At 40.3% G+C, this 25,636-nt stretch overlaps 1 protein-coding gene across 2 annotated transcripts in view; it reads left to right on the top strand.

Moving 5' to 3' along the window:
- The window catches only part of macrod2 (mono-ADP ribosylhydrolase 2), a 357,104-nt gene that overhangs the window by 319,770 nt on the left and 11,698 nt on the right, over window positions 1-25,636 (top strand). Inside the window, exons 9-15 of one of the 2 annotated variants that reach the window (XM_058651020.1) lie at window positions 1,952-2,030; window positions 8,323-8,361; window positions 9,946-10,005; window positions 15,251-15,289; window positions 15,725-15,769; window positions 18,229-18,372; window positions 19,641-19,703. In XM_058651020.1, the coding sequence (XP_058507003.1) occupies window positions 1,952-2,030; window positions 8,323-8,361; window positions 9,946-10,005; window positions 15,251-15,289; window positions 15,725-15,769; window positions 18,229-18,372; window positions 19,641-19,703 (469 nt within the window). The remainder of the gene's footprint in view (window positions 1-1,951; window positions 2,031-8,322; window positions 8,362-9,945; window positions 10,006-15,250; window positions 15,290-15,724; window positions 15,770-18,228; window positions 18,373-19,640; window positions 19,704-25,636) is intronic. The other variant, XM_058651021.1, reaches the window with a different exon arrangement.

The following is a 25,636-nucleotide window of genomic DNA, read 5'->3' on the forward strand; positions in this document are numbered from 1 at the left end:
TCTCCAACTATTCACACATTCTTCTGTAACACCAGTACCTTTTGTGTGTATTCAGCAGATAAACTGTCTCTGGTTGACTTTGAAAGAAAAAACAGTTTTAAGTACGGCTCAGTGGAATTTACTTTTACAAAGAAGAATCACAGATCACCTTCTCTGTTGTATGTGATAACCATTAGACGATGAATGAAGCCACGGTCAACGGTGTTTGTTTGGATACAAACAGAATGTTCCAAGCTGGTGTTTCGGCTGATATCTGTCAAAGATCATATGGTGCGTTTCTTATCTGCAGACAAAGGACTTTTCCCTCGCTGCCTACAGAATGTGGAGATGCTGTAACAGAAACTAGACAAAGTGACTGACAGAGAGGAAGCCCAAGAGAAGAGTGTACACGACATGGATGCTAAGATTCTACGTTTGGTTTTCTTAGTGCAATTTAACTAATAATAAAGTAATAATTCTCCTTTGGTCTGGTTGTGCCATGAAGACGAAGAAAAGCAGTCCACCTCAGAGGAATATATGTACACGTGTGCACATGTGTGGACACTATGTGTTTCAGTGCACTTCAAGAATTCATGATTCATCCTGTTTCACAGTGGGTAGTCACATTTAGAGTCGAGCTCCATAAAAGAGTAATGGAAATTCCTGGGGAGCTGCTGTCCTGTGGCCTTCCAGCACCCAGTGACATACAGTATCTCGGCGTATTATCACTTTTTCGCACTGTTTGTCAGCTAGCCCATGACTTCAAAGGAGACTTAAAGCTTTTTTTTTTCATTTTTTGTCAGGATTGAGGGGTTAGAGAGAGTGAGTCTACATTTTATGAACAAAGCGCCCCCAAGACATCCAGCGAAAAATAAAATGTTACCGTCCTGGTTGCAGCTCCTAACATTTACTCCAAAGCATGGATCATAAACTATTCATAGATATGTCTGTATGAGCACCAGAAGGGTGCCTCTTTGAATCCGATCTTTGTGTTGGGGAGGGTCACAAATGGGGGCGAAAGCTAGTGAGCTCCTTTTATTCACCTATAACATCACTATCTTGCATGAAGGCGAGTGGTGGGCAGGTAGCTGCCATTATGGCTGTTGTGTAAAATTGCCATTATTCAGTCAGGCGATTATCTCCTGCCGTGGTGTGTAATGCATCCCTTTGACTGTGATTGATGTCTGCACATCCAAGACTCCACTAGAGAAGAAGAAGAGAGAAGCGAAAGAGGCGACCTGCTTCTCTGTAACCTTTTAACAGCTCACTGTGTGACTCTTTTCAGACACATCACTGTGGTATGGAAAGTGAACGTTCATGAATGCTTTAGTTGGTCATCGGTTATCGGTGACATGTTTACACATCATTTACATGTCTTTTACGTTACCCTATATCTGGGTTATCTTAAAACCAGACGAACTATAATGCCGTCCAGCTTCATCGTCTTCTTGGGCCAAATCATTACAGTATTCAGTTTAGTATGAAAGGGATTTGTGATTTGCCAGTTTTCCGTGGCATAGCTGGCACCTCATGTCATACAGTATATCACGTCAACAGATGTTGACTACTGTACTGTGTATATATATATATATATATATATATATATATATATATATATATTAAATATGGATTTACTCTGCTCATCTTTAAAGTTTAACTTTCATGTAATTGCCATTGAGGCATATGATGCATAATATAGCTCTGCTCTAACCAAAGCATCCATTTAATAATGCCTATTCTGATGTAATGTGCTGTAATATTCTCTAAAGGCTATCTCACTAGTGGTCTTGACTGGGATGCCTTACATCTAATTGGATACTTTTGCATATCTAAATGGCTATAAATGTGTGCTGCTGATGCAGATTACTGCCGTCAAAATGTGTCCTGTTAATGTCTCTGTTGTCCAGTTTGCCACAGAGCCCTTTTGCACTGAGCTTGCACTAATTGCTCCTCTCTCTCTTTTCCCTTTCAGATCACGCGGGTTATTTTCTGTGTCTTTCTCGAGACTGACTTTAACCTCTACAAGAAGAAAATGTCTGCCATTTTTCAAGGTACGTGCATTATTTAAGCCCCCTTTCCAACAAGTGGTCAAGTTCAGTTCAGTACATTACAGTACATAATATTTGCATTTCCACTGTTAACTGTTAAGTAGGCCACAAAAATAACCAATCCCTACCGTCCCACTTTTTGGCACCCTTCTGGTTGGGTACCAAGCACAGTCTGTTAAGTGGCCTAGAGAGAACCTTCACTTATGTGCGACAGTAGGGAAAAAAACAGAGGTGTGAATCCCTCGCAGCCTCCTGCCTTCTCTCAAACAAACCGTTCCCCCTCTTGTAATAAACGTGCCGAAAAGAAGCAACACGGAATGCTCGATGTCCTCCATTATTGCTCATTGTTAACCGTGTTGCTTTCTTCTTCTGTGTCGTGCTGGTATGATGTTATGCTATTTAACATAAATAGCTACAGTATTGACCCACTGTATTTGGGCCACACTCCCCGTGGTCAGCATGCAAGTCAGATCAGCGCGCACCGTTCCAAACCGCTTTGTGGTTGAGCTAAACTGAACTGTAACGCTTTGTGCAAATTAGACATTACTCCAGCTCATATCATTGATGCTGAATCATTACATCTCCTCTGTTACTATGTACTGTGTTTATGGAGTTTGTTTATTGTAAAATGTCACCAGATACTTTATTGACCCTGTGTATAGAGATACTGTAGGCTGTTTTCAGGTCGCAGCAGTATGAGCACCTGTCAGGTTCCGGTGACACCTTCAAATGTAGAGAAAATTCTCTCAGAACCGAATTTATGATGACAGTTGGTAAAACAAGTGTCAGACTTGCCTTAATAGGATTGCAACAGACTTCTTGTCAGTGAACCAGCAAGCTGATATTTTACATAATTACTGATATTCTGATGAGACTTAAATGCCAGATTTGATTGACTGTAATAATGGCCCTCAGCAGTGACTTTCTTACTGAACAATTCTAAATTACTAAAAAAATTCAGGACTGCATAGCAACCACCTATCTTGGTTACTGCTCCTCCATTCTGTATGCAAAATAAACAAACATCTATTATCTTCAACCTCCCACTCTCTCTTTTAACTCCCTTCCCTCTCATGCCATCATCTTTTTTCGGGGGCCAGGAGCTGCCGCCAGCTCTGATCAGGGCTCCATTGAGGATTGCATTGAATAGCTGTCGCTGAAAGAGGCTGTCTGGCTGCACCAACCCAGCATTACCTCCATTTACCTCACTTTTCCCTCCTCACTTCCCCAATGGAATACTGGCTCTCCAGCCCTCATCTCGCTGCTCCCAGATGGAACATGTTTTGTTTCCCCTGCGCTCCTGTCATCTGTCCTGCTCCCCGCCCAGGCTCTTCCCTGAAAGATTACATTCTGTGGGGAGACCTTAATTATATTGCCTGCCCCCATGCAGCCAGCTCCCGTCTCATCATATTAGTGCTCTAAGATGAGAATCTAGACCTGTTGTTCTTCAGTTATCACTCTCACCATTTACAAGTGCTGTCACTGGATAAATGTCCTACATCTCTCAAGGACTTGTAGCAGGGAACAGTACACAGTCATGTGTGTGCACATGGGTGTGAAAGGAAAAGTTTTTAAATTTGCCTTGTAAAAAGAGAAAAGTACATTGTTTACCTCATGACAAAGAGTTGCTAATGAGGATGCCAGAGGTCTGTTTTTGATTAATCGTGGGGTTGTTCCAGTAGGTGACCACAGCACCCTGCATCATGCCAGCCCAGGTGCTTTTCATCATCACACTGTCTCTTCTGTCACCTACCCTTTCACCTCCAGAGTAAGGGCCACCATTATCACTGTTCTGTGTGTATGCGTGTGCTACAGAAGTTATCAATTCCATTATAGACTAATTGGCTAAATAAGTGTGACCTTACCACTTAGGGTCATTGTCTGGAGTCAGGTTTGTTTTTACACCAAGCTCATCCACACGATTTCCAGTCTCTCACCTCATGTGCATACTCAAAGCTTTTACCACACTCTATTCCACAAGGAAGGGTTTTTAAGGTAACATAATTACTGTTGCCGTGATTGTGGACTAGACACACAGAAAGGGGGAGCGTCGGTGTGTTTTATCCAGCCTGACTGCGCCGTGTAGAAGTTGATAGATGTGCTTTCAAGAAAAATTTGTCAATTGGTAGGATTACACCATGTAGAGAATGCAAAACTTCATGGTGTGAAAAAAACTGCTCAGAATCATAGCAGTAAATCAGAGGCTGTGAATTAGCACTGCAGGTGCACTCAAGCACTTTCAGAACATCTCATCATCCTCTCTGCCAGAGACGCAGAGCTTGGTAGATGCTGCAGCAACACTGAAAGCATCACACAGAGGCCGCAGCCCACTCTGTCTCCTGCAACATCCTCTCTCTTTCAATAAACCTCTGTCATATCGCTCTTCCTTATTCTCCCTCTCTGCCTCTCTGATTCTCACTTAAATCTCTCTTTGTTTTTTATGCCGCCACTTATCTCACCACTCCACTATTTATCATTTGTCCTCGTTATATCAAAGAAAAGCTTCTCCACCACCTCTACTGTCATTGAGCATCTGTGTGGCTATAGAGGACTAACAGTGGCCTTGATCTATTTTGTAATGCGTATGCCTGAGTATGGTCAAGCAAACCAATGAATGTTCTCCTTGATACCAGTTTCAAGCATTGTCTACAGCTGAGAATGGGCGCAGACGATTCTTTATTGACGTCTTATTATTCTCATTTCTCTTCATATAGCTGCGCTCCTTATATTCAAGCAATCTGTCAAGTTACAATGACTGGAGCAGGAACGTGTAAACAGAATATTTGCATACAGGAAATTGCTTTATCGCAATGTTCATGCCCACAAGCTGTCACAGTGAGAGAGCCACAGTATGGTTACATCTCTGCAGAAGGTGGACACTGAAAAATAGCCTGTGCTGACAAGAAAACTCATACACACTTGCGTACACAACACGACACACACACACACACACATGCATGTAGAACAGGAAGTTGCTCCTTCCTGTGAGCTATTGAATATTAAAGCACTGACATCTCAATGAAACATTAGAATGCACACATGAAGGTTTGCCCAGTGTTGAAATAAGCAGCAGCAGCAGCAGCATAATGAGTCTCAAAAACAGACAAAGGTATTTCGATGCAGTGTCAGCTCAAGGAACACCTTAACTGTTCATAGTCATACATTTTGAAAAGAAAGGGCTGTCACACACACACACACACACACACACACACACGTATGCAAATAGACAAACAAGCTAAAACACTATCAGCTACACTTGAAGAGCTTTGACTCTGCAGTGCCATCAACAATTCATAACCCACCTCACGAAGCATATATATCCCAGGATACAACTTCTTATTCAATATTAAACACCTTAAAAAGCCATGAACTGCAGCATCACCAAGGTGCTATGGTCGTCTTTCTATTCAGCTGAGAGGACCATCAGCGGTAGTATCGTTTGAAGGAGTGCACACGCCCTCAAGCCATTAACTGGGAAATTTCAAGAAAAGACCATGGTTTTATTTTTAAAACTACATAAAGTAAGCGTAAACCATTAATTGATTAAAATATATAGCTAAATCAATGCAATAAATCATACGACATGATTCAATTAAGTATTCACAGTAGCCCATAGATCATGATTGACCACAAGCTTGCCTCGGCTCATATTATTTGGAAGCGTGGAAGCAGTCAGGCAGCTGCAGTTGTAGAGAGTAAAAGCATGTTGAAATTGATTGTGGGTACACTCCTCTTCTAATATGATCCGGGTGGCTGCCCACAAGCTGGGCTCCATCTCTTCTCCTCCTCAATCAGCCACAGTGCTGACAACATTAACACAGTCCATGGATCTACAAGGGGCTGCTGTATTCTCTCCAACTGTTTCACTGACTTTCCAATTGACATTTATTTACATGGCTTTTAATACACTCCACACTCCCAACTCCATTACCCACACACCTCCCACCAAATTCCCATAGTAGGAGCATCTCCATAATGTTCCAACAGCCTTGATATACATACATATATATATATATATATATATATATATATATATATATACACACACACATATATATATACATATGCACATGTGCATCTGTGGGGGGTGAAAATGAACTGGGTATGGGAATGAATGTGTTGATTTCCTGAGGCTAACCCTCGCAGCAGGGAAATGAGAAGACCATGGTGTGTTAGTGCTATGATTGCTAGAAAGCACATTGGTTCTCTCTTGAGTCTCTCAGTGGGCTTTAAACAGACATGAGGATCGACTGGTCATGTGTGAGAGTGTTTACTTCTGTGCGTAATTCACAGATGTGGAGAAAATGGGCAAATACACATCCTGAGTACCTGCTTATGAAACGTGATCAAAAAAATGTCATATTTTACATTTTCCAGCCATCACTTAATAGCAAACTATTTCAACAAGGGAGGGAAAAGTATCATCTAAAGCAGTGGTTCTCAAACTTTTTTACACTGAGTACCACCTGACATAATATTGAGCTCTCAATGTAACATCCTCGCCAACATTAAAATACAGTGGTGTAAATTGGGAATAAATAGATTTATAAGGTGGCTTATCTCTCTCTTTTGTTATTTGTTTCAATTTCTATGCTCTCCGGTCCAAATTCCTCAGCTCCACTCTGATCACATACCCTGGTACACGTATATACAGTATTTCTTATTTTCCACCAAAGGAAGCTGGTAGTACACGTATCACAGTTAGAGAACCATGGATTTTCAGGATTCCTACTTTCACATTCATGTCAAGAAACCAAAACAAAGAATCAAATAAAATCTGTTTATTTCATGCAAAATTCTGAAATTACAGCTGTGTTTTTAACAGTGTGCTGGACTTTTGTTTTTAACCTTTAGACACTATGTTTTAATACACACTATCCTGACCAACTACAGGCCCTTGGTTTATGGTGCAGAGATGTGAGAGTGGAAATGATCCTCTTTTTTTAATTCCCAAAAATAAAAAATAAATTAGCATATTTAATAAGCATATTTGGAGGTAATCAAAAAGCTGTTTGTTTCAAAGAATATTCCATGTGAATATAACTATGTGACTGTGTTGTCTTTGAAAGAACCCCATGAAAGAACAAAGAAATGCACAAAAGGTGCCATATGCTGTTACTCTTGACTAAGAAACATAAATTGTTCCTATGTTGACAGCAGCGTGGAGCAGTGGTAATATTATTATAGGATGTGGCAGTAGCTGAGACACTCCATGCTCCATTCTCGCGCTATTGTTATACTGTATCAGTGGACCTTCCTTTGTTTCCCCAAGCAGGGTTAGATTAATGCAGTGTACCCTTTTATTCAGTGTTGTACAAAAGAAATGCCTGTCACTGGATCCACAGGGAGTTTTGATGGTTACAGTTCTACAGAACAGATGACAACAGCCTTTCATCAAGCTAACGCTTGCCTTTGCTTGTTAACCACAGTGCAATCATTGCTCAGACTCGCGCACAGCTCTACACACACATATATCATGCAGTGTCTACACTCGTACTTGGTATTCAAATCTTAAAGACTCAGCCTGGCAAATTAAATAGTATAGTATATATTGCGGCTTGACTCAAAATATCTTAAGGTATGCTGAGCCGTTGAGATCTGAGAGTGTTTGAGGACGCGTTTGTATGATGGGAGTCATGAGCAGGCGTCCACAGTTCCTCCCTCCTCGTCTCTCTCGGTCTCTCTCTCTGTCTGTCTGCACTTCCTCCTGAAGCAGCATTCAAAGCCTCCCTCTCAGAAACACCTCTAGTTTGCTCACTGTCTTGTACAATAGAGCCATAGAGGAAAAAGGAGGAGAGAATCAAAGTTTTTGTTTTAAAGGCGTATAGTTGTGCACCGCAGTCCACGGTCCTTGTAATTTGAAGAAACGTGAGGTTTTGTGTCGTTTATGCTGAGCATGCCAGTATAGATTTAATTGAAAAAGAATGTCTTGTGAAACACACACCCACATACACAGTCTATTGGCATAATAACTCACTAAATCCAAGGCCGTCTGGTGGGGGGATTCGAGGAGGCTGTGAAGGGTTGTTGATATGTGATTTGGGAGCATGGCAGCTGATGAGATGAGGAGGGAGGTGGTGAAAGAGTTTTTGGTTCCCCAAATGGGAGTGGTTTTTTTGTACAAAAAGCAAGTACAGTATATCACATTTCAATCCGATTCTGTGGAACTTTCACGGTCGAGTGGTTTAAACAGACACAATAATCACGCAGCGAAGTCGTGATAACTCATTGTGTCATACGTTATGAAATGGCATAATTTGACACCTTGTCTTTTTCTTTTTTTGCCCTTTGCCAGACAATGACATGGAGGTTTCAGAGGAACAGCTGAAGGAAGGTGAGTGACAGAAGTATCCATGATTACCTTTCCACCTGAACACCTCCATTAAAGCACACGGAGGCCGAGTGAGGAACATAGCTTCAGCTGGTGGCAGTGGAGTGTTTTATGCAGCACATGAAATTGAATGTTTGTTCATTTGATAACTAGTTGACTCTCAGGCCTGACACTTCTTCATGCCGGGTACATTGCATTACAAGAGCTTATATCCACAGCACAATTTCCCAACATCATTCCCTTCATCCAGCTTACGGGCAGACCGCTTAAAATGAGTGACAAAGAAACAGCAGAGCAGCATCCCTCTGCAGCATGTGCCAGGCAATATCACAAACACAACTGTCAGTGCATAATGCTTTTATCACTGCACCATCTTGGCACACAGCCTGAAACTCCCAGATACAGCTTATCGAGATAAACTATTGACATTTGTCTGTGCAGTCATGTCCTGAATAAGCAATGACACAAACAGAAAGCCCCATGGTAGTGTGTGTAGTGGATGAATAGTCGAAACAATAGACCCAATAGTCTTTAGTGGCAGTTACTTTTTTCTTTCTTTCTTTTTTTTTTTCTTGACAAAGAAAGTCAGTTTTAGGAAATATTTGATGAAATCTACTGCCTCCAGCAATTTCCTCCAAAGTTCAGTAGGTCTTAGAAAACACTTGATGGGAAGTTTCTCGTCAGAGTACATGGGGTGGGGGGGGGTGTTTCACTGCAGTGTCCCTCGCATATGTCACAGTACACATGCAGCCAACTAAGCAGAGAATAATGTTAGTTTTACTGTCAGTAGAAGGAAGTGTTCAGATTACCATAGATGTAGAACCCAGGGTGCTATCAAAATGTTTTTCCTCCCAAAGTCACCCCTATGATTTGCCAATTACACGCATCTGTGTTTTCAATGAGACTCAATTTTAGGTGAACATAAAAGGGCTGTTTTATATGTGCACTGTAAAATGTGATATTCCAGAGTGAAACAATGTGCAAGTAATGGCTTAATCATAAAGACTTGGCTGAGAGGAAGTGCATTAGAGAGTTTGTCTTATTGTTAGCGCCTGAATGACTATGTTGTTTTCTGTCATATTCCTCACCAGCTACTTGACACCGCATGCAGTATAATGACATATTAAGTCAAAGAAAATAACCCCTGATCATTCCTAGCTGTTGTATCATCATGCCAGTCCTGCCCCAGTTCAGTTTGGCCTTGTTTAATGGTCTACACCAGTGCCAAGAACGGGCCTTTTATTCTGCTCCATCAGCCAGATTTTGAATCAGTGCAACCTGGAGTACATTCAAACGTTCAAATGACTTCCATTCTCACATGGAGTAGTGCTTTGTCCCTCACTGTGCCCTGGAGTTGGTCTCAAAGCATTGCATTCTTCCCTTTTTTTTCCCTCCCTCACAGGAGTCGTTCATTTTGTCAGGCAGGTATAAACTCAACAAAGGTTTTTTTTCCTCCCTTAAGCTCTTGCAGCTTGGTCAGCTGAAGTTAAACTAACAACTGCTATGATGAGCTTGAATTGCAAAGAACGTCCACATAGACATGAAGACATGTTTGAAAATCACAATGCATGTTTTCTTTATTCATAGATAACACAGCGCCATCCACAAACTCCACAACCAAGGAAGAAAGTGAAGATGGCAACATGGGTATGTATACTTTTCTTTGTGAGTGTGATTGTGTGTTTGCATTTTCAGTCAAACTATCAAAGTTGCAACAACATAGACTGTATATAAAAAATAACGTAGACTATGTTAGACGAAAGTAGCTGTTAGCCGTTATTTGGCGCCGCTGCTGGTTTCAAAAAGAAATCTATGGAAAACACGCCTTTTCTTCATTTGATTTATAATATCAGTGAACATTTTCCTGAGGAGTTAATGGTGTCAGATTTAAAACACAGTATATACAGTATGAGTGTGATTGGCAGCTGGGTTACAAGGGACATCTGAGATTATCAGGTTTCAGAAACTGACGTGGAGCATCTTTTTATAGTCTATTTTTAAAGCAGGTACCTGTGCTTTTATCTGCCTGCTTTTATGTAACAATGTGAACGCATGTTTTATTTTATTATTTTAATGTATCTAATGATTCATGCTCTTGTAGGCCATAGCACCATTACAGTCAGAGCAAATGTATGTACAGAAAATGTTGTTTGTGCGTATGAGTGGAGTGTGCTCTTGGTCAATAATGTCTTGCTCTTTGGTGCCAACTTCCTCTTTGGGGAAATGAATACAAGATGAAGCTTGGTCTTTTCTAAAAGAATGTTTTCTTGGAGGGAAACTTGTTTAAGAAGCCATTATCTGGCTATTCTGCAGTTTCAGCCCCTTGGATGTGTAATATTGAAACAATTATAGGCCTCTCCGATACGATGGACCAAAGATAATTAGATTCTTGCACTGGAGGGTGTTACTAGGCAATTAAAATCGTACACCATCCATTTGTCTTCAAGCCTTAAGGTTGCGGGGAATCTTTGAAGATAGCAGTCATGGCTGTTTTCTGTGGGGAAATGGTTCTTCTTCCAGATTGTGAAAGGCAGGACCAGATAACATAGTCACTTCAAGGGTGTCAATACGTTCTATGTCGTTAAACAAAGTGCAGTGAGTAATTTCTTTCTGCCTATTCAACGTACCTTTCCATAATCCACAGCAGTAATTCAAAATGATTCACAAATTCAATCACCAGCATTAGGAGGGCATAAGTATTTTGTAATAATCTTTATAAATCCTAATTTATCAGGCCCAGCAGCTTAATAGTAACTAATCCATTCACAAAAGGCCTTGGCACAGCTTTGTAGCATGGGAACACTCAGTCCTTGAGACAACCTCTCTCACAGGAAGAGAACAAAATGATTTTGCGCTACCTACACCATAAAGGTTAGGTCTGGTTCAGTGTAGCACATAGGATGGATTAATCATAGAAAACACTCTGATGCCAAGATAGCACCGAGCACACGATATGCAAACTGCAACAACCAGACCGTCGGCTACGTGAGACAGACATCACGAGAAGCTCGAGAGGCTCGTACCACATCTGGAAACCTGTCTGACATCCCCTTACATCAGAATACACCATATTTTACCATCGTGTCTATAGAGTCAGCAAAGCAGGTCATCTTTGTGGGATAGTCAATATGTGGAGCACTTTTTAGAATAAATTACACTTTGCAGCAGAGTTGGTGGAGTGTGTCAGTCAATATGCCTCAGTGTGATCCATCACATCCATCACACTCCTATGGGGATTCACTCTCCCCGGTGCACGGGTCAGGGATGAGCACTGATGAAGAGAGAAAACATTAAAGCTTCCTATTGTTTCATGATAAATACACAGGTTCGCGGACTCGAGGTAATTATAGAGCCTCTCTGTACTACAAGTAACAACTGCATTCAGTTGTTTTGTCATCACACAAGCACAGTACTCCTTCAGTCTCTGAGGAGCGACCTTACTGAAAAACAATAAGAAGCACAAATTAAATAGCCAACTTTATGAAAGACCACATAATCTAACCATACAGCAGCTTCTGTCTCCTCACGAACATTAAACAGAAATCAAAACACAGTTCACATCATACCCGCTCACTCTGAATTACATTTATTTTCTTTTATTCTATTTTTAACTGCCGTGTCTCACATTCAAAGAATCATCCTGTCAGTGTTGAAACTCTTTATAAATGCAGTTTTAATTGTATTAACATGGAAACCAACACAACTGGTGAATGGTGGGAGTTGCTCTAAAAAAGAAAAAGCATTTCAACTTGTGTTCAAAAGAAACCAAACCTCCATCCTTCATCAAATAGAAAAACCCCTGAAGTGTATTTGGAAAAAAAAAAAAAAAAGAAAGAAGAAGAAAAAAAGTGTCACTGATTAAATGTGTGTTTGTGTGATGAGCTGTGCTGTGATGTAATCCACATGAAACACAAGCACAGCATGCAGATGCTCCGAGCCATAGAAGAAGAGAGTAGGACACGGAGAGAGGGTGAGTTAGACACAGAGGTAAACGCTGGCACCGAGGTCCAGGATGGAGCAGAGCACACCTGAGTTGGCAAGCAGCCACACAGTGTCTATTATTTGATATCAGATTGGTATTAGTGAGATTAGTGGCTGTTACAGGACACAGTAAAATGTGAACATTGAGCCAGAAATCAATGCCTGGCTGGGTCTGTTTCCCTGGCATGCTTGAGAGCATTTTTTCTGGGAAAGACCCGAGGAAGAGAGAGGGAGATGGTGAGAGATGGCACAGGGTGTGGATGGACGTTCGTATTAATAACACCATGTGTGGACAGACAGTGAACTTCTCCATTGGATGCCATCCTTAACACCATCAAGCACACTTCACATGCAAAAAGTCTTTGAATGATAGCTGTTGGCCATTGTAAAGCCCTTTTTCTTTTACACGTGTCTCATGAATTTTTAAAGTTCCCCATTTTTTTCCCCCTCTTTTTTTTGTCCTTTGCTCCAGTTGGCTTTAATGGAGGGAATATGAGAGACAAGGCTGGGAGCGAATAGATAAGAGTGAAAGTAGAGTGTGAGTGTGTGAGTGGAAGAAAACTTGATCACATTTCTATTCCACCCTAAATATTAAATGCTGCTTTTATTTCCCACAAAATACCGTCTGTAGCTGATGTTTACTTAAAAGTCATGCAAGTAGGACGCACGGGTAAGGTTGTATATCACCATCTAAATAGTTTATGACCTTCGGATACTACACCTCTGAATGTGATGCTGACATTGATGAATCATTTAAGTGTGTATGTCTCGCCTTTTATTCAGCAAACACACGACAGTGCTGCCATTCATTTCACTGCGAGTCTGACTGAAAGGACTCAAAATGTCCTTTTTGTTTACCTGTTTCTGAGCGAGCGATTCATATAAGACGACACCTATGGTGTTAAGGTGTGGACTTTGGCTGGAGCTCCTCTGTGTGAAGTATGTCAGAGTCTGATTCATGAAGACAGTTTAAAGCAGTGTTAAAGCACTGTGTATGACATTAGGTAGGAAAGCTGTGACAATGCTGCCCCCTGCTGGTAGGTTCACATGAGCATCCTGTTGGAGACGTGTTTAACCTCGAAAAGAGAGAGACGACCTGCTATTTGACCTTAACTTGAAAACATTATGAATATAATCTGCCTTACAGAGAATATTTTGCTCTCTGTCTTGTGTGTCTGTGTGTGTCTGTGTGTGTCTGTGTGTGTGTGTGTGTGCGTGTGTGTGCCCCGTAGCAGCATTTATCACAAATTGAATGCTGTTCTGTTCAGTAAGTCAAATACAATCGATCAAATAACCGGAAGGAAGGAAATTACATTCAGCCTTTTGTTATATCTGATATAATGTTGTATGGGGTTAAGCGGACTGATACACCAGCCTCGCAAATCTTTAAATGCAGAACAGGGTTTAAGGTGCAAAGCATTCATCTTAACCGTTTTTCAAGCATTCTTTTCAGCCCTCTGTCTGTGGCTGCATCTCAAAATGCCTGTCATGATTAATAGGCGGGATTGCCATGCACTGTATGTCACCAGCGTTCTGTGTGATGGACAGAGGCACTTGAGATAAATGTGCACCACTGGTAGAACTGGCCATTTAATAGAGGCTGGCATTTTTATTGTTCTGAGTGCAGGGCAAAATTGCATATATATGAAAAAATGGTTTCTCTCGGCAGCTTGTTAAAAAAGCAATTATGTAAGCTGCACAATAGCCATTGTAGAGCATGTTCTCTTATTGGTGTCATGGTTTTCATTTACTCAATTTGTCCCAAATGTCATTGGTTTGTATGTGTGTGCACCAGAATCTGTGAGAGTGAGAATAGGATTGAGGAGGGTGTAAATAACAGATATGATGCAGGGATAACAATGTGCATTTTCTCTCCAACATAATCCTGTCTTTTGTGTTTGTGAGTGCATCGGATAAACTTTGCTGTGGTGTTGCAGAGTAGGTAGATGAACGTAGGTGGGCCAGTGTTCATGTGAGATTACGGTGGTGAGGTGTAATGTCTGCATGTACTGGTTAGTGTCATTCTTTCCATTTTGGATCTCTCTGAATAACAGGATAGTTTTCAGTGTAAATATATTGTTTTAAATCTCTTTTTGGTCACAAAATGGCAAAGACTTGCAAAACAATTACATATTTAGCTAACGGGGTTAAAAAAAAATCAGTTGTATATGTTGTACCTCTAAGTTTTTATTGAAATATTGCCATTGAAAAATGTTATATTGCTCTAATCATTATTTTTTTTGCTGTTTTATTGCTGTATTTCCATCTCGCCATGCTGTAGCCTAGTTGTGCTCTGTGCAAGTTGTTAGCACACCAACACTCTACAGCTGTGATTAACTGAAACATAGTAATGCTGCCTTTTAACTGTATGCATGTAAGAATGCAAATGTTGTCGTTCAGCTCGAAGCAGCGCTGCACCTAATTAAAGTCTGACAGAGTCGCAAACACAACTCGAGTCTGCTTCGTTGAATACTTACTGCTGAGAAAATGAAGATCGTGTTCATTGTAACAACTGTAGTGATGACAGGTCTAAAGTCTAAAACTGTGTGAAGGTGTAGCAAAGCTAACAAATGAGCTGTGATATCTTCAACAAAACATGTATCCCTATGTGATCAAGAGCATTACGTTTCCCTATCAATAACCTTGCATACGGACACACACGACACACATATTGTCAAATTTGAGTTTACGTGGTTGATAAAAGAAAGAGAAAGTGAGGCTGGTGAAACAGGAGCTAGATGAGGCTGTTTGAAAATGAGGTGCCAGGTCTCACAAGATGAATCTTTTGCCCAGAGATGAACCGTTTGTGATCATTAGTATGACTGGTAGCTTTGTTCTTCAGAATTAATGACTGGCATTATTCCCATGCAGGCTTGCATATGGCTGATGATTCCTTTCCACTCCTTTTCAGGTAAAGAGGAAACAGGTGATGAAGAAGAGGGTGCCAATGGTAATGTAGCTCTACGGACCATTAACACATGCTCTGAGCCTTTCGGCTCTACTGGTGCTTCTTGATGTCATTTGTCATCAAAAATTGAATTTTCTGTTCGCTCCAGTTCAGTCTTTCCATCCTGTGTGTTAGTACTCTAATAAAAAAAAAAAAAAACTTTTCTTATCACAGAAGCTTGGAACAAAGAAATCCCTCAATTATGTATGGCTTTAGAAGTGACATTCTTTTCCCTTTCTTTTCTGCCACTTAATTTATGCATGTCTTTGTCGTTCCATTGCTCTTGTGCTGCACTACAAAGACTAAGCCACATAAAAAAAGATAGAATAAAAAAGCTGTTTGAGGTGATATCAAAAGCCAAGACAATTCAACTCCCGGGTCTAGCACTGAACTCAAATGTTTTCCACTCATTTGAATACCTTTTCCGCTTTTTCACAGACGCTGAGGCAAACGAAGATGTGGAGATGGCGAGCCAAAATCCAGGTACTGCATGGATGGGGATGACTCTTTGTGTCCAGAGTGTCACAACTGTACACTTGGCTCACTAAGAGGGAAGGAGTGCTCATTGATCTGACTCTTATCTCTCAAGGAGATGGGAGCAGTAGGAGCTGAGTGGCATGGAGCTGCACTGCTCTGCTTTTCACTTCAGCTCCGAGTTTGATTAGAGATGTAAACTGATCAGTCTTGTTAGCAGCAGAGGAGTAACCAACGCAAAGCCCTACATGCATCTGTATAACACATCACAAGAGTATGATGGGTTTTGTGGTACTGACAGTACAGTGTGTGTGTGTTCTTGTATTTGTTGCTTTATGATGACCAACAAATTATATAAACCATGCAGAATGAGGACATTTTGGCAAAGTGAGGATATTTTGGTAAAGTGAGCGGGCTAAGATCTGGTTTTAGGATTAGAATTTATTTATTTATTTAGGTTAGGGTTAAGGACTGAGTGTCCTCATTATGAATGAAGTGCAAATGTGTGTGTGAAAATATTCTGACAGATATTGTGTATGTGTGAGAGAGAGAGAGCGGTGCAAAGGGGCAGCCATTAACTTTGAGCAAGAACAATTTCTCTCCCTCCAAATATCCTCTATGCGCCACTATATAATTAAGATTCTGCATTTGCATACTGGCAGTGAGCAGTGCCTCGCCTCTCTTCTGTTTTTGTTTTATTCAAATCCCATCACATTTGACAGACTGAGACTCTCTGAACATGAATTTTATAGATATTCTGCTCAGGAGTTATGGCAACTGCAGCCTTGGGATGCTATCCAGTACCTGAGATGTGTAATTACTTTCTCATGAGACTACAAACAGAGCTGGTGTCATGTTAAGATATATTAGTGAGAGCAATGGATACTTTTTTTTTTCTACATAAAATAAGATTAATTGATTTAACCATGGAATAGTCTCAGAAGGGCTAAATATCAACATTGGACGACTATTTCAAAGTGGAGCATGCACAAAAGAACATAAATGTATGACAATGGTAAATATTGTTGACATTAATGATTTTCCACTGGATTCAGCAGTATAGTAATTGCCATTTCCATCTGTCTTCATTACTTTTAACATTTAAAGCTGAAAGCGGGGAGAAACATACAAATGACATCCACATTTAATTTGTTGAGTTTTTATAGTTTAGGTAATCTGATATGTGGTATGAATATGTGTCAATGGTTGAGCAGGAAATAGATGACATGTAGGGCCCTACAGTATCTTTTACCTGGTGCAAAGTGGCACGAAGCGCAGCACAAGTGTTGTTGCCCTTGTTTCCATCGGGCACAGTCATTATTTTTACACACAGTGCACCCGTCATGTAAGGAGCAAATGCAGTTGCGCTCATCAGTGAGCCCATTGGTGTGTTGGTCTTAAAATAAGGTCTGGTCAAGCACAATGTTGGTGCGTTGTTAAACCCGGTCTACACACAGCACCCACTTCAGCTCCTCTTTGTCATCAGTTAAATGTAGGTTCAATGTCATTTCCTTAACCTGTGCAGGAGTTGTTAGGAGTGTTCACCGACCATGGACCACATACTCGGCTGTCTTTACGCACAGACACGCATCCTGCTCCTGTATCTTTGTTTCTTCATACTGCTGATAATCTGAGAATCGAAAGAATAACAAGAAAACATGTCTCACACACAAGTGCCGACACTATGTGTCATCTCAAATGTAAAATAATTATTTGAATCGCAGCTGCTCGTCACATTAGACTGCACAAAGCTCCTGTCTCACCATTCAACACTGGTGCTTGTTCCCCAAAATCTTCCCTCCTTTTATTCACGCTGATTTTCTGCATTTATTCTGCTCGTGCAAGTTCACCTTGCACACGAGCATATCCATCTCGCCGCTTAAATAGCAGCGTGCCGGTCACAGCTGCACCTGGCATTTAAAGGGAAGGACAAGCTCTGATTGGCTTAACTGATGTTACGCCAAAAACACACCTATGAATAATTCAGACACTAAATGCAACCCCTTTGCACTTTGCCTCAATTTGTGCCAAGATTATGCACCGTGTAAATGGCAAAATTGGAGAAGGACAAGCCCTAATGCACCTATTAGCGGGCCTTGAGTTTGACACATCTGATCTTGGGGAAGCAAAGAGTTTAATAACACCTAAATGTGAATTCAGCCAAATATGCTGCAGAAGGCCAGAGACCACAGATGTGGTCAGGGTTAGTGTGTGAGTGTTTGTTGTGCTTCCACTAACCAACACTCTACTGTTCATAAAACGTTCCTTTTGCCAGAACTAAGGAACATCTTAATAACTCCAGCCAATACAGCATGTTTTTAAATTCAAAGAAATTAAATGAGCTGTTCTTAAAATCTACACTTTTTCCTGATTATTTTCTCACCATTTCAAAGTGAGAGACAGCAAATTGTTTTTATTATCCTACAAGTTACAGGATTTCATGTGAAACCTTTGCTTGAACTTGACAGAGGAAGATCTTGGTGATGAAGAGCCAAATCAAGAAGAGACTACAGTAAAAAATGAAAATCAAGAGAAAAAGGAAGATGTGGTCATTAATAATGACACAGCTGAAGACAAAGACACCAACAAAGAGAAAAACAAAGGAGACGAAGGTATTTACAGACATGCTTTGAATTTTATTCTATATTCCTTTGATGGTTAACTTAATAAGAGCTTAACAACATGAAAATAAAGAGGGTTGCATTTTCGATTAACCAGCATTTTTGAATTACATACTTTCGTCGAGAAATGGAACACTCTAAAAGACACATGGTCTTTTATTTAGGTCAGGTTTGGACTCAAAGTGCAGAACTCAGACAAGTGTGAGCAGGTAGTAGTTAAGGGTGGTTTTTATAGCAAACTTGAGGAGGAAGGAATGAGTGGGCTGGAGCCGGCCTGTCAGGAATACAGAGCGACTGTGTCGGTGGAGTGAGGCAGGCTGGAGGGCTGCTGAGAAGTTTAAAGTCTGGAGGGATATGACAAGCTGGGTGAGGTTGCCAACAGTGATGGTGGACAGAGACACATTGCAGACTGCAGGTGGAGCGGGAAGCAGGACCTGAGACAGGTAAAAATAAGATTTACCAGTGACTGCATATAGAAGCATGAAGACTTTATATAAAACTCAATGTAGTCTTCTTCTTCTAGTTTGGCGACTCGGTTTAAATGGAAGTCTATGGGAAAATGAGTCTAATTCTCACTTAATTTGTAACATCAGTAAACCTTTTCCTGAGGAGTTGATGGTCTCGACAGCTTCACTGTTCGTCCTCAATAGAATATGATGTCAGTTTTGTAAATTATCTTCCCATTATCTTCCCAGCCTGGCACATACAGTGTGAGTGAACACCTGAGTGATTCACAGCTGATATCGTCCAATAGATGCCTGGCTGTAGTGAATTATCAATTGCAAAAAAGTCAAATTGCAGAAATCGAAGACTCAAAACAGGAGCTTGTTGTGCAACCAGATAATTATATGTATTTTTGTATATTGTCCATAAGTTAAACAATCTGGCAAATATTTGAGAGATTGAGTTCGTGGGCACAAGCAGACCACACAGGAATCACGGGAGAAAACTCTCTGTTTAACCCTCACAGTGGGTTTTCCACAGTATACAAGTGCAGTATACACATCTGTGAAAATGTATCACTTAAGGGCAGAATAAACAGAACCAAGAGAGAAAGAAATTGGGGCTGACATCATGTACAGCATTATTATTTAGACAGAGGATTATATCACTGGAGCCTCGCTGTGTTTGTGGACAGTGAGGCAAACCTACTTAAAAACAAAAGACTTTTAAATTCAAATTTTAAGTCAGAAGGTCCACTTTCTTTTTGCATGTCATTTTTTTAAAGATTCAAAGCATTGCTTTCTTTGTTTTCCCAGCAGAGGAAGGTCAACCTGCTGCAAAGACTGAAGACGCCACTGCAGCCACTGTGGAGATGGAAGGTAAGGTTTTGATTTGATATGATTTGATTGAGAGTCTGACTGACTGGCTTTGAGTCGACGTGATTTTCCTTTCTTGTTTTATGTATTTGTATTCTTGGGAATCTAATTATTGTGGTCAATATTGTTTTCGTTGTTTGCCGTTTGTCAAACTGAGTTTCCCTGAAATTCTTTTTAAGCCCACATCAGATCTAATTTACCAAACCTTTGTCACTATGAACAGTATGTCCTCAGGCACTGCTGAGAGCCTCACGTGGCAAAAAACACATCTCAGAAACATCAATGGAGGCGTGAGGAAAAGAAAAACTCAACGGATAATAAAAACGAACATGTTTGCATACAGTGACAAAATTACATATGACTTAAAGGGAAACTGTATGTGTTTATATGTGTTGTGTTTTCCTTAATCCATCCATGCTTGTACATTTTAAATCAGATAGGGCTATCTGATTTAAAATGTTATACATGTTATGTAGCTTCTATATATGTATGTATATATATATATATATATATATATATGTACGTACATGTATAGATATGTGTGTATATATGTATATATATATATATATACATATATACATGTCTATATATATTCATATATGTATATGTATGTATATATATATATATATATATATATATATATATATATATATATATATATATATATATATATATATATATATATATATACTCAGTCTTGTGTCAGCTTGGCATCCACTCCAGTTTGATTGTTACAGCCCCGGGTGCTCCTATCATATATATTTATGTGTGTGTGTGTGTGTGTGTGTGTGCGTGTGTGTGCGTGTGTGTATTGCTGACCACATGAAATAATCTAATATTTATTTTTATTTTTTATTTTTACTTTATTTATTCCCATAAATCTGGATCACACAGTCACTGGTCACAGGTAGTCTCAGCCTGAACCAGTCACTCTCTTACATCTGTTTCATGTTCTACTGACATTCAATTAATTTAGGGCGAGAGTGAACATTGCAGATAGATCCGTCTGAGATGGCCTTCTCCATCCTCTATGAAAAGCCGCTGAAAAACATCCCACAAACACTACAGGCTTTCCATCACTGGAAAGCTTCACTCCAGCCTTGATTGTTGATTGCGTCTTGCCTGTGTCCATCAGTGCCTTGTCACTTTCTGAGGTTACAACAGGCGGTGTGCTGTATGGTGGCACTGTCGAGCGGTAAACAGTGGTGTCATTCCAGATTGAAGGCAGATTGCATTTTGTATAGAAGAGCAGGTCCTTGGACTGAGTGCAGACCCAACTGTCTTAGATATTGAATGTCACGCACGCTGAGCTTAGAAAAGTATAAGACAGTTGATCCCAGGACAAGAACAAATGATTCCAGAGCCAATACCTTTATTAATATAATAACTGTAATCAGTCTGCCTGCTCGTGGCTATAGAGTTTTTAAATATGCGTCAGTGTAGGAGTAATAAAATGGCTCGTATTGATGGAAGGAATGAAAAATGAATAGTGTGTTTTTTTGTTTCTTCCGTCTTATCTATTTTGCATGTTTTATATTAAATGACATTGTATTCACAAATAACTCAGAAGTGGTGATATGGATTCGTTCTTAAATTTAATGTTCTTCTCTTCAATCCGTCTTGGCGGCCTGATGTTGTGTTGACAAAAGAAATATGTATTTTCACAAAATATTGAAGTCCTGCTGATACTTACTCTTCATTATTACTATTTTAGAAATAAGCTGCCAACGTGCGAACAGTGGCCGTAAACAGAGATAAATCTGATGCTGTGATCTGAGCGAGGAAAGGCAACCATGCCTTAATGCCTGATATGTTATCGTGATACCTTTTAAACGTGCCCTAAACTTTGTTTTCGGCGAGAGGATTAAACCACTGCATGAACAAGCCACACTGCTACTATTAATGATCTCACATTGCAGGATGTAGTAATACAGATATGTCTCCACAGTGTTCTCAAATGTCATAGTTTGCATTTGCACATTTACATCCATCGGCTCCCAGTTGTTGGCAATGTCTGTTGACACCATGCTGTTATCACATCCCTCAGTATTGCACATATGAAAGTGTGTTTCACAGCTAAGCATCTTAGTCGCACACACACACACACACACACACACACAGCTAAAGAAAGCTTCTTTCTGTTTTATTCATTTTCACTCTTGTCATCAATTGAACTTGTTAGTGTAATAATTTATTCAGTCTACAGGTTTCCTTATATTAGATATATAGCTCTTATTGGCATCTGTTGTTTACATTGCAGGTCTGAATACATATAAATATGCTTACCTTTAAGCAGTTTGCCTTGTTGTTCTCAGTTTTTCAAATGACTTTACTTTAGATTAGAGGCAGCTTTAATATTCCCCCAAAAAATAGGACAAAAACTTGTCTTCTGAGGATTTTGTTTATCTCTCTAGAATCTGTGGAGATGTTTGTGCGGAGGTAGGCAGACGAGAGGTTTTGTTTTTTAAATCAAACGACGCCTCCGCTATACCATTATACCTATATGTTTTGGATATCTCTCTGCACAGGCATCGAGTTTCTCAGTCTGATATTTGGGATGTTCTAAAGCCTCCTCAGACTGAAATGCATGAATATTCATAACGCACGTTAAATACGAATGTAGGCTGCAGTATATTGTTAGTGTGTTTGAAATATCTGCTCGGCGAGCCTTGTTGTAGTGACTTGTGAAAGTGAGCACCCGCTTCAGTAAGCTCATGAAACATCCATAAATTAAAATAAGACTGCATTTGCCTAAAGCTAGGAATAAATAAATCTGAGCTGTGAACAGAAATTGTTTTTCCTTCATGCAGTGTGATTTTCCTACAGGAGGCAATAGCTATTGTCTTAGTTCCAAAGGTAAGATTTAATGGCTGCACAGATTCAATGCCACCAAGTAAACAGCACCTCGTCCTCCTTTCCAATCAAACTTGGAGCAAGTTTTGACTGTTGAGCATTCGTCATGTAATGCAGCAAGCCAACGCAAACATAAATCACGTTTGTGGTGGGCAGAGCTGTTGTGCAGTATGATTTACTTTTTTTCGAGGATCACAATGTGCTACATTATTGACAGCTTTTCTTAAATGTGTCCTTAATACAGTCCTGTTCCTAAAATTCTGCTCTTCAGTAAGCACACGCTTAAATATAATGCACAGGAAACCGTGCTGTTTGAGGAGTGTGAGTTGTCAGCGTAGTATCATTACCTGTTTTGTTTTCCTGCCTTCAGTGAAGTCAGCCTAGAGGCTGACTTCATGGAATGAAAGCAGCTCCTTCTGTATAGAGACTATAAAGAAAGGGCTCTACAGAGAAAACATTAAGGCAGTGGCTTCTACCTGAGCATGGCTGGGTGCAGAACAGACGGACAAGTCACGGACAGGCTGTAATAGCAAAGCCAAGCAGGAGGGAACCTGCAGGGTAGAAGGAGAGAAAGAGCATGGAAAGACAGACAGACAAAACCAGCAGGCCATCACAACAAGCCCAGCCTTAACACAAGCCACCATTACACAAGCCCAGAGGCTACTGGACCTGATGTTCTTACTGCTCTGCCCCCACCCTGATTTTTCTTGTTTACTTCTCTTTCTTTAAACCTGTTATTGTTAAGACAAAATCACAGTCATTCAAATAAAACCCCATCGTCCACAGGGTTTCCACTTGTGATTGTCTTAAATTTCATGATTACTTGGCTCAACATGTTTTATTACCTTGGTGGTTAGGATGTGTTAAATATTGTTGGCTACAACTGCTTTATTTAGCACTGTGCTGCAACCACTCTCAGCTCTCCGCGTGTGAGGCTCAAAGCAGAAAGCCCAGCTGCATCCTCAAGTGCCATATGGTACGGGAAAACCACATGCACATCATATAGTACCCTCTGCCTTTCACAATCGGCAAACATTTAAAAATGCATCTAAATGAAGGCACAACAAATCCCCTTCTAACAACTGTCAAGAGAGTTGGTTTAATTCCTCTTGTTTGAAGGTGTTAGTTGGGGGGATTTTATTGATTTTCTATGTGTTTTACTCTCCCTGTGGTACAGTATAGCAGAACCACATGCAGACACAAATGGCTTCTCTGAAATCCAGCAGGCTTCTCATTGGTAGTGTAAAGGTACACACAAAACCATAACAGTGTGGAGACCCTGTGGCATTTCTCTTTTCTCAAAGCATCAAAAGTACAGAGTGTCATTTTTATCAATTCATTACAAACACAAAACATTTTTTTTGTATCTTCTTGGCAGCTGAATAATTTATCCCAGAATTTGTGAGTATATTCCTCTCAGAATTTGTTGTTCAGGTGCACTTTGCATTTAGGTTCTTTCTTGTGTTATTGCAAAAAGGATTTGTAGGTTTGCTTAATTGGTTGTTTTGTGCCTTTTGGTCTCGGCCTTTTGTGAACACTGGGATACTGACAATGTAAATCTAATTCTGGAGAGCAATGTGGTCTTTCCCATGACTATGAGTTGTCAGCACACAATTAACTTTTGGAATAACATTATATACTGTAGCACTGAGTGCCTCCTCAGGGAGCAAGCCGCCACTGGCTGAAGACATTAGGCTAAGCTTGTGTTTTAGAGCTTTTTTTGCGCCGTCTGTTAAAGTCCAGGAACGGCAGCTTAGCCAATCACAGCCCTGCTGAGGCATTGTGTGTGGACATGGAGAGGAGACTACCCACAGTCCTATCTTTATCTGTATTAATGCAGCTTTTATCACTGAATTCCATTTTGGCTTTAACTGATTGCTCTGACAGGCTTTGTTAGTTTTAGGTTACTATTCAGTAAGCCTACGATCTAATTTCTTGGTGATTACAATATAAATGTTTTACTTTCCAAAATAGGAATATTTCTTTTTCTTTAAAAACCCTTCAAGTCTGAGTGAATCTGGCTCTTTGTCCATGGTACCCTGCATCATATTTAAAGTCGTCCGTCTGATGAGAAACACAGGACTCTGTTCATGTGGCTGGAGATAGATAATACATCAACAATGGGCACCATGTCCATTATGTTGGTCACCTATGTCCTAGAAGCCTGCTTCAAAGAGGGATGGGGGGGGGGGTCTTCTAACAAGCAATGAGGGATACACTTTTTATGTCCAGCTTTGAAGTTACTCTTTTGATCAGCGCTCTCATTGTGTCCCCACCCTCCCTGTTAAAATCACAGAAACAGCAAATGAATCAGCTCCCAACAACCACACGGAGAATTTATCAGCCAGCAGAGATGCAACAATGTGGGTTTGAGAAGTCTAAATTTTTATTCCTCCCATCACACACACACACACACACACACACACACACACACACACACATCCTTTAAAAACACACAAATGCATGACACTGTCTGAGTGATGAGTGATCTCTATATGTGTTGCTTGTCACCCAGAGGCAGTGAGGAAGGTTTGATGGTGGCAGTAATTCAGTGAGAAACAGAAATAAACTCGGGCGAGATACTGACAACAATAGTCTTTGAGACTTTGACATGACAACTGCGACTTTAAGTGTTTATCCCTTTGGACTACAAATGTCATTCTTCTCTTAAATCACTGCTGTTGTTTAGATACTGACCTGTTTCTCTTTTCTCTCCTCTGTGAGTTCACTGATGCTATGATGCAATCATAAAAAAATACAGCAGGACATTGGCAATATAATCATTACTCCATAAATTGATTAGTCGATAGATAAATAAATTGGCAGTAACATGAATTACTTTGTTGAGGCATTATACTGTATTTTTGAGTAGTCCTCACATGCTTGTTTTTGACTTACAGTGTCTTTTTCATACACAAACATATTCATTTCAGGGCAGATGTACGTCAGACATGCAGACAAATGAGATCAACGTGGTCTTGATGCGCCTCTTTCGCCAAGCACATAAGTTTCGCTCCGATATAATAAAAAAGAATATATCTCAGCTTTTTAGAATGCATCATGTGAGTGCTTTTAATGCTCGG

This window comes from Solea solea, chromosome 15 (assembly GCF_958295425.1).
Source record: "Solea solea chromosome 15, fSolSol10.1, whole genome shotgun sequence".
NCBI classification, from domain to species: domain Eukaryota; kingdom Metazoa; phylum Chordata; class Actinopteri; order Pleuronectiformes; family Soleidae; genus Solea; species Solea solea.